Source organism: Poecilia mexicana, unplaced genomic scaffold, assembly GCF_051168715.1.
Source record: "Poecilia mexicana isolate PSO_F unplaced genomic scaffold, ASM5116871v1 scaffold_8, whole genome shotgun sequence".
NCBI classification, from domain to species: Eukaryota; Metazoa; Chordata; class Actinopteri; order Cyprinodontiformes; family Poeciliidae; genus Poecilia; species Poecilia mexicana.
The window spans coordinates 7327089-7341796 of record NW_028263377.1 but is presented as its reverse complement, the minus strand read 5'-3'; the positions used below and the strand labels follow the sequence as shown (position 1 = coordinate 7341796).

The 14708-nt window shown below is 39.9% G+C and overlaps 2 protein-coding genes across 3 annotated transcripts in view; both read right to left on the bottom strand.

Annotated features, from left to right (window-relative positions):
* Positions 1-4698: 4698 nt before the first annotated feature.
* Positions 4699-10271, bottom strand: ddx5 (DEAD (Asp-Glu-Ala-Asp) box helicase 5). 2 transcript variants are annotated; one of them, XM_015013717.2, is made up of 12 exons: positions 10110-10270; positions 8724-8889; positions 8526-8622; positions 8308-8441; positions 8147-8212; positions 7913-8054; positions 7668-7828; positions 7407-7579; positions 7153-7325; positions 7002-7061; positions 5617-5838; positions 4699-5472 (listed from the first exon to the last, which is right to left on the bottom strand). In XM_015013717.2, exons 1-12 carry the CDS (start codon positions 10154-10156, stop codon positions 5009-5011), a joined length of 1905 nt encoding a protein of 634 aa, XP_014869203.1. In that variant the 5' UTR covers positions 10157-10270; the 3' UTR covers positions 4699-5008. The 2 variants fall into 2 exon arrangements, with proteins under 2 accessions (XP_014869203.1, XP_014869204.1); XM_015013718.2 differs by having other exon boundaries at positions 5376-5472; positions 5604-5838; positions 10110-10271.
* Positions 10272-11757: 1486 nt separating this feature from the next.
* The window catches only part of smurf2 (SMAD specific E3 ubiquitin protein ligase 2), a 69235-nt gene continuing 66284 nt past the window's right edge, over positions 11758-14708 (bottom strand). Inside the window, exon 19 of the mRNA XM_088008136.1 lies at positions 11758-14213. Coding sequence (XP_087864262.1) covers positions 14114-14213 — 100 coding nt within the window. The 3' untranslated portion in view covers positions 11758-14113. The remainder of the gene's footprint in view (positions 14214-14708) is intronic.

Genomic DNA, 14708 nt, shown 5'->3' with positions numbered 1-14708 from the left:
TGTTTTTTTTTTGCTTTGTTTTAAATCAGATTTCGGGAAACAGGTGCAGAAACCTGAGAAAATGTAGCCACATTTTGATATTTTTTTGCTTTGGACAGTTTTAAATTGTTTTTCATCATGCAATGCTAAACCAATAAATAATAGAAAACATGATAAAATAATAACTCTGATACTTTAATTTCACATAAGAGAATTTGGCCACTATAGTCCCTTGCAAATGTTTAGCACCTGTTCCTGTTTCACAACCTTTAGTATCTAGCTGATCTGGATTCGTTTCTTCTAACAAGACGTAATGAGAACGCTTTGAAGTCAAATCAACAGTTTGAAATCTCAAAAAGGGAATTTAAGATTAGGGTGATGGCAAAGAGGCTTTCCAACCTCAAAGACTTTTAGATCGCTAAAGGTAAATCATCAAAAGACTTATAGAAACTCAAAAAGCAGCAATTATGAGACTTTTTTTTCTGGTATGGGATTTATTATTATTATTATTCGTAATGTAAAAATGTGAATAAAAATTAAGAAATGTCATTTTTACGAGACTGTTTTTAGTTTTCCATTATTATTTTTGACAGATATTATATTCACTACTTTGTCGGTACCGTTGGACCATTTGAGATTTATTATAAAACTGACAGGACAGCGGGGTCGGACTCTCTGGTCCAATACGCAGTTGGTTCAAATCTTAAATAAAAAATAGGGACTTCATTGTGTCAATAACTTCTCGTCGGAGCGAACAGAAGTTGCACGTCTCGTTAGCTCAGATCATAGCAAGATATAAGATTAGCTATCATAACTATGCAGATGATGCACAGCTCTACATTGTGATGTCACCAGGTGACTCTGAACCCATCCAATCACTGAACAGATGCTTAGGAGAGATGTGTGGATGTGCCACAGCTTTCTCAAGCTGATTAGAAACAATCTGAAGTTATCATCTTTCGACCTCAAGAGGAACGATCCAGAGCCAACACACAACTTCAGTTATTAGAGCAAGAAACTAGAAATCACGCCTGGAATCCAGGTGTAAGTGATGGGCTTTGACCTGAACCTCCAGACACACAAAAACAGTTACAAAGCCGGCCTTCTGTCACCTGATGAACATCTCCAGGATTTAAGGACTAATGTCTCAGCAAGATCTAGAGAAACCCATCCATGCATTTATCTTTATTTACAAATCTGGAACAAACTTCCAGGAAACTGCAAAACTGCTATAACACTGACTTCCTTTAAATCAAGGCTAAAAAACCCAAACTGTTTAGAGTTTCCTTTGATTCCTGGCAACTGGAGTGAAAGTCTTTATTCCAATATTTGATGATAATGATTCTTGACAATTTGATGATGGAGTTTGAGGAAACGTGATGTTTATTGCTTGTTTTATGTTCCCAACAAAGTTATTTATTGTGTTGTGTTTTTATTGTGTGCAGCACTTTAAACTGCCTTGTTACTGAAATGTGCCATACAAATAAACCTGACTTGGCTCTGCGTTGGTCTATTAAGCAAAAACCTACTAAAATATACGCGAATCTGAGGTTATAATGTGACAAAGTGTTAACTTTAATTGGTAGGAATATTTTTTACAAGGCTCTGTGAATAACTTGGCTTTCACAACAGTGATAGTGAAGGAATGTGGAATAACTCATCTCAGAGTGCCAAATGAATTTTGAGCAAAAACAGAAAGTGAGATAAAAACAAAAACAAATCCACAATTTGTTCCAAAAATAAGCATGTAAAGTAACTGAATATTTGCAATTCATATCGAGTTTCAAGCTTAGCCTCCTGACTACCAGGAAAAAAAAATATTGTCCAATCACCATTTTTTTAAATCCCACAGTCTTTGTAAGGCAATAAAATGTTTTATACACTTATTTTGTCTCTTCCCATAAAATGTGTTATTACTGATGAACGCCATTTTTATGAATTAGAAAAAGGTACGTACAAAAGTCCCACCCCTTCACATGTGGTATCATTGAAAAGCCCTAAATGTCCTCTCCAGATACCAAAAGGAATTAATTCGGTAGAATGCAGGGGGTGGGAGATATTCAAGTTTAGAAATGTCCTCTACAGAGGACAAAAATGAACTACTGGTAGTCAGGGTGTGTGCGACCAGCAGCCATTTTCCTCGTAGCTGAACTTCCATGTATTTATGCTTATCACGCCCACACACCCTGTGTAGCTATCCAAGAGTCAAGGTCTGAGGTGAGGAATGCAAAGTTCACCTGCTGTCAAAAAAAAAAAAAAAAAAGACTGACAGAAAACTAACTGCGGCTGATAACGCGGACACGCCGCTCCGCAGCGGCTAAGCTAGCATTGTGTTTGTTTGCATTAAACCCAGGCATGCGCGAGGCAAACTGAGCTGACAGCGCCTGAATGCGACCTCTTTCCGCGTCATTGGGAAGAAATGAGTCCAGCATGTCGCCCCGTCTCATGCTTCGAGTGGGTGTGGGTGTGTGTGAGGCGCACACACCCACAGCAGCGACTCCTTGAAGCCAACACCTTCACATACCTGCGGGGGAGAGGGAGGGGTTAAGGAACAAAGGTGTGAGAGGAACTGAGATCAAACAGGAAGGATAAAGTGGTGGGGCAGGAGAGGTGACATGAAGAGGGGCGGGCGAGGGGAGTCACACCTGGCCTGGACCTTTGACCCCAGCAGCTGCTATTAGAAACAGCACTGTGGTGGTGTTGGTAGCATGATGTCAAAGAGGCTTAGAAATATGTCTTGTTTTCTTTTGGCTTCATTTAATTATCGGCAGAGCCGCTGAGGAAAACAAGCTCAACCTGCCACGCAGCTGACGTGTACAGGTATTGTAAAAGTATTGATGCCCCTGGAGATTACTCATATTTCATTAAGTCATGACCTGAAACTTCAATTGGTGTCATTCAGTTTTGGTGTGATCAACTAACACAAAGTAGATTGTAAAATTGAATGAAACGGATGGACGGGTTGTTCTGAATTTCCTTCTGCAAATTAAGAATACTAAAAGTTGGAGTGTTGGCATTCTGGTTTTACTCCTCCTCTGCTCATCTGCCCTCCGCTTATGCGAAATCAGGTTTTTCTTTAAAAAAAACGCTTTTTCTGATTTTATTGGCAGGACTTTTTCTAAACTATGATTAACTTTTAATTATGGATGATTTTAATAAACATGTCGGCTGTGAAACCACAACTGGAGTTTTTTTTTCTTTTTTTTTTTTACATTATTGGCTGCGTTTACATTGAACACGTAACGGCGCAAATAGGAAGTACAAACATAAATTTGCTAAATAAAAACAGGCATTTTCTAAAAACAGACAATTTTTTTTTCAAAATTTAAAAAAAGAGCTTTGGGTGGGTTTTCTACTGTGTCAAAATTTGTCTTTCGCAAAATTGCAATAGCCTATATGCCACGAGTAGTGGTGACGTACAGTCATGTGATCAACAAACGGACGTTGCCACTGGCGAAAACCACGAAGACGATAGGAAGTGGTAGGAAGATAGTGTTTTTTAACAACTTACTATGACTTTTAATGATGTGAGATTTTAATTTTTTTATTTAATGGAAACATCACAATTGTGAAATGTATTGATCAAAGTTTGGTCAAACATTCAGAAAATAAATTGTTAAAAGGAAGATGTTTCCTGTAGTTCTTGACCAAGTTTTCACACACTGCAGCAGGGGTTTTGGCCCACTCCTGATGTTTCAGGTTTCAGGGCAACACAGAATGTCAACATAGATCTCAAGATTTTCTACAGTTCAAGTCTGGAGACTGGCTAGGCCACTCTAAACCCTTGACATGCTTCTTAGCCACTCCTTAGTTTCCCTGGATGAGTGCTTCAGGTCACCATTGTGCTGGAAGGCCCAGAATCAACCCATATTCAATGCTCTGACAGGTTTTTGCCCAAAATCTCTACATGCTCCCCAAATCCACTCAAGAGTGCAGTCATCCCATCTCCTTTGCAGAACAGCATTCTCATACAAGTTTCATGTTTCACAGTTGGAGTGGTGTTCTTGGGATTGTTCTAGTCCTTCAGTGAGTAGAGTTTATACCAAAATGTCCCATTTTGGTCTCAGTCTTCCTCTTGATCATTCAGATGTTCACTAGCAAACTTCAGACAGGCCTTGATTATTTGTACTGGCCTGAGCAGGGCCAGTACAAATAAAAACAGATTTTAAGTCTGTTTTAGTGTTACTGTAGTAACCTCAGACACTGTGGTCTCAGATCTTCAGGGCCTCCTTAAGTCCCAATCTGATGGAAAGTCATCTCTATTTTGTCCAAGTACACCAATATGGGATATAGTATTTTTTTTCTTGTCACTTCAATCTTATTTTACTTTAGGGACCTAAAAAGCCCCAACAGCATAAGAAATGCTGGTTCTGAGACAACTGGAGTGAAAGTCACCTGGAGATGATTTTGCAAAGGACTCTTCATAACTACAATAACAGAAGAATCTGAATTAGTGAGACATTTACCAATAATTTCCCTTTGGGATTAATAAAAGTATTTTTAAATTTAAGACCTCTGGTATCAAGTTTTCCCACTCTCGACCTGGGGGTGCTTTATCCTCACCAAATTCTAAATAAACCTGTCATCTACCACTAAAACCCCCATCTAAAGCCCAGTTTACTATTCTTTGAAAGTATGACACCTGCTGGACTGTAAAGGTAGTACATAAGCTGAGAAAAAACAGGGGAAAAAAAACAAAAAAACAACAACCACAAAACAATCTTTTGTATGGTTTTATTTCAAAGATCATGCAGTGCACTTTCAATGTAAGAGCTGATCACTGAATGCTACACATGGAAACCAATACACTTGTAATTTTCTGGTACAAAACAAACTAAATATTTCTGAGGAATGTAACAAATTAAATACAGGAAAACAAATGTGCAACCAAAACTATTGCTGCACTGCAGATCTTAAAAGGCTTCATAGGTTGACAGAACCCTGTTGTGTAAATACAAAAATTTCAAATTAGGTAAAGAACTTAAAAGACAAAATGCAATAAATTACCTCTTTCAAGTATGTGGGGCATTTACTGAGAGAACTGTGGAGGCATGGGATACGGCACCAGTGGCGGGGGAGGATGCTGTTGAGGGGCAAGTTGTTGGGGTGGATGCTGAGGTTGGGGTGGAAGCTGAGGAGGCACCTGGGCCTGAGGGAACTGGTACTGAGGATGGCTTGTGCCATTTTGTGCAACGGGCTTATTGGGAACAAACTGTTGGGCCTGGAAGTTGTTTTGGGCAACAAAAGCTCCTGCTTGATTGGTGCCGAAGTTTGACTGTCCATTGGTGTTGTAGTTCCCTCCACCGTAACCATTGCTGGCACCGTTGCTGCCTCCATAGCCTCCGTTCTGAGAACCTGCGCCATAACCCTTGTTTGGTCCGTTGTTATATCCTCTATTGTTATCTCTATCCCTACCGCCGCCATAATCACGCCTTCCAGAGGAATACCTATCCCGACGGTCGTAGTCACCACCTCTGCCGCCCCTTGAACGACCTGGAAGGTAAAGAAAACAATTTTTAATTCGTCTCGAATACCTTTTAAACCAGCTTGATATTTAATCCAGCCCAGAAACAAACGGCGGAAGAAAAGTAACTGCCTTTTACGGCACAGTTTTTGCGTCTCACCAATTAGATTTACCTCCTCTTTCTTCTGCCATCTGGAGGAGCTTTGGGTTAATTGCCTGGTTGGCCTCGCGCAGCACAGAGACGAGGTCGCCGGCCTGCCTCATGTTGTTGGGAGTGAAGAAGGTGTAGGCCGTGCCAGTCTTTTGGCTACGAGCCGTTCTGCCAATGCGATGGATATAGTCCTCAGAGTTGTTAGGGTAGTCATAGTTGATGACAAATTTCACGTCTTCCACATCTGTAAGACGTTGCAGTGTGGCAGAAAGAAAGGCAACACATTGTGTGTGCCAGAGCCAACACAACAACCAGATCAAAAAAAAAGAAAATTAGTCTCGTCATTGGATCAAAGAGTTGGATAAACCTTAAATTTGGAAAAGACTAGCGTTAACTGTATTTCGGGAGACTACGGTGGGAAAAGAAAATGATGCACACTCCATTTGCTTCTCATACTTTGAGCAAAACCCTTACCTTTCAGGAGTATGCATTCAATAATCCATTCCCATTGCAGAACAACCCCCAGTCTCTTAAAAAGGTTTCTATAAAACGCTACTTCCTCTTAGAAAAAACCCCAAAAAAACCCTCCCACCCCCGTAGCTCCTTGCTGGCTACTGAATTGAAACTTTGCCGTTAACCTGTAGACCAGACCCCCTTGGAAGGAAGCCTACAGGTCAACCCCTTCTCAGCATGCCATCTTTTTCCATACCGAGCGTTCACTTGACCATAATGTCTCTCGTTGGCAGGTCTCGACATGACTTTGAAACGCAGGCGAGGGAGGAATGTGAGCTTGGATTTTGTCCAACCGTGTCCAACTACCATGTCCCACTGTCACCAAAAGCGCCAGTAGCCATGTCATTACAGAGGTGAAGGTAAGATCGGACTGCTCTTCAGACTGAGGTTTATGGAACTGCATCATTAGCCATGCTTCGAATGTCTCGCTAGAACAGCTTAATTGGCTCAAATGACTTGCAATGCAGAATCCAAAAGTACATGCAAGACAAAAAGGAGGCAGTGTAGCTTGGCTTTTAGCTGGGACAGTTAGACCTGGGTGTGTGAAGCAGTCCAAACCATGGCCAGAAAAAACAAAGATGGGGGAGGAACTCTGGCCAGCCCTCAACTCTCCCCCATTTTTAGGCAGGCCAGCACATTATGCTTCGTTTGGGCCTGGTCACCTCTGTACATCTGCATGACTGGGAGACCCGTGCCTCGCCAGTCTGGACACCTCCAAGAATCCTCCTTCCCCCTCTGGATACCTGGGCTTGTCATGCCAAGGCCCTGCCACACAGACTGCTCCTTCAGGTCAGGGGAGAAACTCAGAAAGAAGCAGAAGTGTTAAAGAAAGCAAACACTTTCTTTTAGAAATGCTTTAAACGTATGAAAGGGTGAAGTTTAGAGGATACAGACCTAGGCCTCTGGACGCAACATCAGTGGCGATCAGTATGGGGGCTTTGCCAAATTTGAACTCTAAAGAACATCAAAGACAGACAGAATTAGACTGGCATATTTCTTAAAATGAGAAATATAAATTACAACTTAATCTAGAACAGATAATTACCATTAAGGACCCAGTCCCTCTCCTGCTGGCTTTTGTCACCATGGATTCCCATAGCTGGCCACCCATCTCTTCTCATTCGTCGAGTGAGGTCATCACACCGCCTTTTTGTCTCAACAAAAATTATGGTCTTGTTCTCCTTCTCACTCATGATTTCCTCAAGCAGACGGATTAGCCTGAAAGAAAATTCACATCAAGTTCAAAATTCCTGAAACGCGCTGTGTGCGCAATTTGCAGTTCGAGTCACAAGTACATACTTATTCTCTTTTTCTCCATCATTGCAGACATCCACAATCTGCAGGATGTTATGGTTAGCACTAAGCTGCAGTGCACCAATGTTGATCTGAACATACTCCTTCAGAAAGTCTTCTGCCAGTTGGCGAACCTCTTTAGGCCAAGTAGCACTCCACATCAGAGTCTGCCTGTCAGGCTGCAACAACAATTCAACAGTCAGCCAAATACAACACATCAGCCAATCAACAGCTTCTGCAGCAAAGGATTGAATAAACAATTCATACCCTGATTTGGTCAACAATCTTCCTGATCTGTGGCTCAAACCCCATGTCTAGCATTCTGTCTGCCTCATCCAGCACCAGGTAAGTGCATCTGCGAAGGTTCGTTTTTCCTGCTTCAAGGAAGTCAATGAGCCTGCCCGGAGTGGCGATGCAAATCTCCACACCTAAAACCCATTAGATACGCCATGAGAGGCAAATTCTTTGAAACACATTCCATGCATAGTTCTGAACAGACACTAGAACTGTACCTCTTTCCAAATCACGGAGCTGAGGCCCTTTTGGTGCGCCTCCGTAGATGCAGGTGGACTTCAGACGAGAAGCTCTGCCATATTCAGCAGCCACCTGTTGCACCTGCTGGGCCAGCTCACGAGTGGGGGCTAACACCAGACACTGCCAGAAAGAAAAAGCAACATATTAAATTTAATTCTGATTAATACATGCATGTCTTGTCAAAACGACACCACTTTAAAGTCTTAACTTACAATTGGACCGTCCCCACGCTCCAAGAAAGGCTGGTGATTAATGTGCACGATTGCAGGCAGAAGATACTGCAAAGGAAAGCAACAGTTTGATTAGCAACACTACATACTGCAGTTAAACTGCTTAAAATTATGCTGTGGGCCAAAGAAAATGTGCAACTTACAGAAAGTGTCTTGCCAGAGCCAGTCTGTGCAATGCCAACCATGTCCATGCCACTGAGAGCCAAAGGCCAACCCTGAGCCTGGATAGGTGTTGGTTCAGTCCAGTTCTGTTTGTTGATGACCTCCATCACATAAGCTAAACAAGTAAAATATGGAAAACTGTTCAATGACATCCATTTTCTACTAAAGATTTTTTGGTACCTTTTTCTTACAAACTTACAGGGAAAGCTTGCTTCATGGAACTGAGTTATGGGATTTGGGCAGTCCCTCCCCTTCACTGTAATAGTTTTGGACCTTCTGTATTGCTCAGCTTCTTGCTGCAAATTAAAACAAACAGTTCAGTGGTCAGAAATGATCATAAAGCACCAACATATACACAGAAACCTACATATATTGCTGCTCCATAACCTATACATACCAGTGATCTACGGGCGACATCAGGATGCTGCTGATAGAAGTTTTTCTCAAACTTTGGGAGCTCATCCAGGTTCCAGTGCTTCTTCCTCAATCGCTCACCTGGATTGCCAAACTTTCCTCCACCTCCACTCCGGCTGCCACCGAATCGGGGTGGACCACCGCCATAACTGTAGATTTAAAAAACATAACTTATTAGCATTGAGAATCCCTGTTAATTTCCAAGATTTAAATTCTTTTAGTTCCAATTAATGCAATTAAAAGAACTCTTGGTCCAACTAAACTGTATTTGTGATGAGTGCAGTATTACAAATTGACCTTGGAAGTATTTTTAAGTGGCTTTATACCACAATTGTCTTGCTTTTGATGGATGAGATTTTTTAACCAGATCCCATATTGTAAGTACTAAAAATAATATCAGGTAGAACAAGATGTTCTGACTCTGGAAAATAAAAATCATCATGACATCATTAGAATAATGGAAAGTCCTCAAAATTAAGCTTTTTAATAAAAGCTTGACTGTAAAGATCTTTTTTGATGTCAGAGTCCTTTGTTGTTATACCAAACGGGGAAAAGATAAAAAAAAATCATGACAATATGAGGGAAAACACTTGAATATGGTTAAATTAAAAAATAAGCTTATTAATGTAGAACTAAAATGGTGGCAACACATAGTTTTAATGCGTTCAAAAGTTTGAAACCAAATACCTAATCTTCGTCTCATTGGAAAAGTTAAAGCCATTCCTAGAGACAGAAATCATTTGACTTTTTTTATTGGCAAACTTAAAAAGTTAATCGGATTGGGTCGAGGAAACTATTGCGTACGACTCCTTCCAACCAGATGAGAACAATTGGAGAGAAAGGAACGAGAGAGAAAAAAAAAGAGCCGTGCCGGCATTTTGTGTCCGCTTTCCAACGCCGCCACATGGCGAGAAGCCGACTAGCCAAGTTAGCGTCATATTAGCAGTGTTCCATAACCGTATCTTCGCCACAAATAAATACCGGGCATAACGCCAATCCAAAGATCAAATAAACGTCAGAAACCATTAAAACGTTTTCCATGATGTTGGGTTTACTTTTTAAGAGCTCACAGTAGTGGCTAGCCTTGGTGCCGGTTGAGCAAAAGTTAGCCTCTAGCTAACGAAACGCAGCTGCGCCGGGGCACGAGGCCAAACAAGGCCTCAGGCTAAATGAAGCGAAGAAAGACTCAAAACATTGACGTTCTACCGATAAAAACACCTAAACTACCTTTGTGTGGTAAATGTGGTGACTTCAGGACGTCTAGTAGCCCCCAGCAACACTTTTTAAAATTCATCTTAAGTGTCGTCAGCCATGTCACGCGACAGTGAAAATCTTCAAACAATAAGTACAAAACAAATAACGGACTTACCCTCTGTCTCTATCTCTGCCGCGGTCTCTGTCTGAATATCCAGGCATATTGTGAACAAAACGTACGAATTAAAAAAAGTATATAAATACAAAGCGGCCTCGGCGTCAGATAGAAAACAGGGCCGGCAGTGGTGCTGAAATGCCGGTTACCGCGAAATGAGGCCCGGTTTATATATGGTCCAGAAAGTCTCACTTCCGACGGATTCATCCGCCGCACCAGTTTCGATCCCAGCATTTCCTAAAACGCGAAAAGAACAAAGAAAACTGACTTTTATATGACTTTCACCGTAAAATCGAATTACAGTCTTTATTCACTGGTGTCGCTGCACTTTTAATTTCCCATACAAGGGAAGACAAGAGCGTAAGTGTCTCACAACCACACACACAAAGAGAAAAACGGTGTATACGCAAAATGTCAGCGAATATAATTCAAATCTACTGTAATTGAAAAGCTTGGCGAAAACAACAAAGCAATTTTTATAAATATTCGTTTGTTGAATATTATACATGGTTAACTTTATGGCTTCACTGCAACGAATGTTGGCGGAAGAATATGTACCAGACAGAAAAAGGGGTAATACGACCTACTTCCGATGCCTACACATATTACAGTAAATGACGCAATCAGGACCAACCCAGTTTATATATATATATATATATATATATATATATATATATATATATATATATATATATATATATATATACTTCACAATATTTTGATTCGAAGAAAATATTAACGTTTCATAATAATTTCAGAAATTTTGTATTTTGTTTTAGTGAAACCTCTGACATGCGTCCCTCGGTGCCTTTTATTGCTAATCCTAGCTTTTTCTTATTACATGTTTTTATTATTATTTTACCTGACCTCCAGAAAGTATACGCGGTGTAAAAACAAAATGATACATTGTGGTACTTTTTATGCAAATCTGAAAAGTGTGGTGAGTATTTGTTTCTGGCTTCTTTTCCTCAGATATCCCTAAGTAAAATAAAAGTATGATACATTGTTTTCATAAGTCACCTAATTAACCAATAAAGTCAAAATGAAAGAAGAATATTAGCTGATTAAAGTTTGTCACCAAACAGTAGATGGGATAAAAATGTCCTAAACTTCTACTTCACAATTATACACCACTCTTTCCAATCACAAAATTTCAGTAAAATGGATTAAAAATTTGTGGCTGTTGAAAAAAGGTTGAAATATCCTAAAAAATATAAATAAATAAAACTCACTTAAATTTAAAAAACAAACGCCCAACCAGATTAAATAACCCTTAATTCCACTGCATTCTATTTTGACTCCATAAAGTAAGTGTTTCTCTTCATGCAACAAATTTCACACTGAAAAAAAGTATTGTAAACCACGATCAGCATGAAATCGATACTTTGGTCAGTATCGATTTTCTTGAAGGGACGATTCACATTGATGAAACAAAGAGGCCGTAATCAACACCTCCCCCCACCCCCTCCAAAAAGAATCCTGCTCCTTTTCAGCCGTCTGGTATCCGTGAGTACCAGTGCTAGATTGGGCCATCTGAACCACTCCGTCTCTTTACATTTGAAACTGAAACCACTCACAACCTTTGTTAAGCTAATCAAGCGTTTACGCGTTCCTCTGACGGCCGTAGCCCAAGAAAACTCAGGACGTGTTGTTGTACAAGGCCTTACATTGTTAGACAAAGGCAAGTTTAATTCAAACTAATTACACACAAAAATAAGATGCTCTTACAAAATGATAGTGTTAACATACATAAAATTGCATCAGTCGGCTATGAGAAGTATAGTCCTGCTAGTGGATCATGCTGTTTGGGGAAGAAGAAAAAAAAAATCTCATAATTTTGACCTTTTTTTTAAATAAAAAGGGACTCTGCTTTGCCATGAAAGCAGCTGGGATCAGCTTGTGCACTGGACTTTTTTTTTTTTTTTTTAAAGGTGAATTCATAAATGCTGCATTAAATACTCACAGCAACCTCATCTTGTTTGTGTGCAATTCCTCTTTGCAGATTGGAATTAAAACAAAACCAAAGAAATTCTACTTAAGTTAAAGATAAATTACACTTTGCTTGATCCACATATATGAACAACATCTTATTACTGTACAAAGCACCATCTGAGGACACTTTTTTCACTTTGCAAACGTTTGTGAAAGTTTGTTTTTCTTTCTTCTTTTTTTAAGTGTATGCAAATGATAAGAACAGTCCACGGTCTTAGAGATTGCTCAACAGGCAGCATCTTTGAGAAAAGAAAAAGACATTCAAGAATTTTACATTTCAACCGTGAAAACAATAAACCGAACAAATCCCCATCTTAGATAGGACCGAATAATTCATTTGAGTTCATCTCATTCAGTCGACTTTCAAGCCAAAGCACATACGTACACATGCAACAAAAAAAAAACTGCTTTTGAAAAATGTTACTCGTCTGCTGTGAAAATATGAATGCAAAAGACATTTTTTTAAATCTTTCAACATTGAGAAAGTCAAGACAAATGGCCAGCATTAGTTTTAAATATTACAAACTACATATGGCAGCTCCTGAGGATGTGGCCAATAAGAGCTCTTGTGGGCCACAAAACAGGCATTCGCATGAGTAGAGTGATGTGCACTTTAAGCAGTAGTATGTCAGTGAGCAGGTCTGCTAATATATATTTATATATATATTTATATATATATATATATCAAAAGTAAATGCTATTTAGCACCACATGGCTGCAAGGTAGTAGAGGTTTCTTCTTTACGTGTAACATGGAGGCGGCACAAAGCGGATAACGATGAACTCTGTGCTCTTCAGTCAAATCGCTCAATACGTTTAAGATCACCGTCAGTTGCATGAATATAGTCCAGCTACAAACGATACGAAACTCCAGGATGGAAATGATTAAGAAAAACAAGAAAAGAATTGGTAGATTTTTAAAGGGTCAGCAAAATATTTTGCAAAAAGTTTGTTGATTTCCAAAAATGATTATGGCACTTTTTTTTTTTTTTTGCCTTTAGGACGAGTTTCTCCCAATGTAAGTAGTAGAGATTCTGTCCACATTAACCACAGCATATACTTCCATGAAATTCAGTCAAGTTTCCACAAACTGTCTCCCATAATTTAAGCAAACAAAACAAAAGTAAAAAAAAAAAAAAACAAAAAAAAAAAAACAGGGCAACATTTCAAAGATTTTTTTTCCCCAGAAACGGTGAAAAAAAAAAAGGGGGGGTTTCTGGAAGAATAGCAATAAATTATATATATTACATAGAATTTTATTGTTTCTCTTTTGTTCCCCCCACCCAAAACCCCAAATGTTATACAAAATAATAAAAAAAAAATATCACATTTCAGGCAATTCATTCATTTACTCGTTTTCAAACACAACTAGCTCTTGAAATGTGCGGATCAAGGTTTCAGGGCGCCCAGGCCCCCGCGTGTCTTTGGAGGAGGTTGTAAACAGTCGGTTGCAGCTCAGTATGTGACCTTCCCTTCCTCTTCTGCTCACAGGTCGCCTCCGTGGCAACGCCGACGGGCCCCGGCGCGGTCGCTCGGAGGCTCCGGTTTATCTGCATCCGGATTTAGTGTGACCTGCGACCGTCGAATGCTTGTAAAAAAACATTAAAAAAAATTTTTTTTAATCCTTGCTTGCGGCAAACAAAATCAGTCGTTTATAAATGTGATTTTTGTCGCGTTCTGCTGGGTAAAAATGACGAATTGCTACGTGGAATAAAGTCTGTTTTTAAATGCTGAAATAATAAAAAAAAAGCCAGCAAAATCTGAAGGTTCCACAAGTTAGTAAATAGAGTTATTAGCAGCTGGAAATATCCTTTTCAATGATTAAAAAATGATATAAAGGGAAGAAGGCTTTTTTCTGGTGTTCTTCCCATCTTTTAGTTTGGCTACATGTCAGAGTATGAATCCTTCCCTCCCCGCCCCGGACCGAACGCCTCGCTCTGGAGTCGGTGGTTTGCTGAGGTCAAACCCCCCGGGAGCTTCTGGTTGTTGCCGAGTCCTGCAGGCGTCGACCGTTCACTCCACGGCGAAGCCGCACGTCTCCTCGATGGCAGTGAGCAACTTGTCGTACAGTTTGTCGTAGGTTTCGTAGGGAGGAATGTCGATTCGGTTGAAACTGGAGGAAAGACAACAGAGTCAGTAAAAAGTAGTTTGAAGGCGACGGCATCTCCCGCACTTACTGACAGCCCCGTTATTAAAGACGTGTAAAATTCAAAATAAATTCAGTGTTTGTTTTTGGACATTGGAAAGTCCACCTTTAAATTTAAGTGAAGCTTTTCCAAAAACATGTTTTCTTGGTAAATAATTGATTTCAACAACAAACTACCAGCAGCAGTTTTTTAATGCCCTTTTCCTACATCCAATGAAAAAAGTTCACCCTCTGCCACTGGTTTTAGCTGTCAAGTTGTCAACATAACGCACTAAATCTTAAATGTACGTGTAATATATAATTAATTGTCAACTCTCTTACAAGCAGATAACACCCAGTGGTATCAGATTACACAGGTAAAGAAAAAGTTTTAATAAAAAAAAAGTGAGGGTGAGAGAAGTAGGTCGGTCATGCTAGCTTGACTTTGACGATCTTAACACGTAGATGTGCTGCTGAATTTGG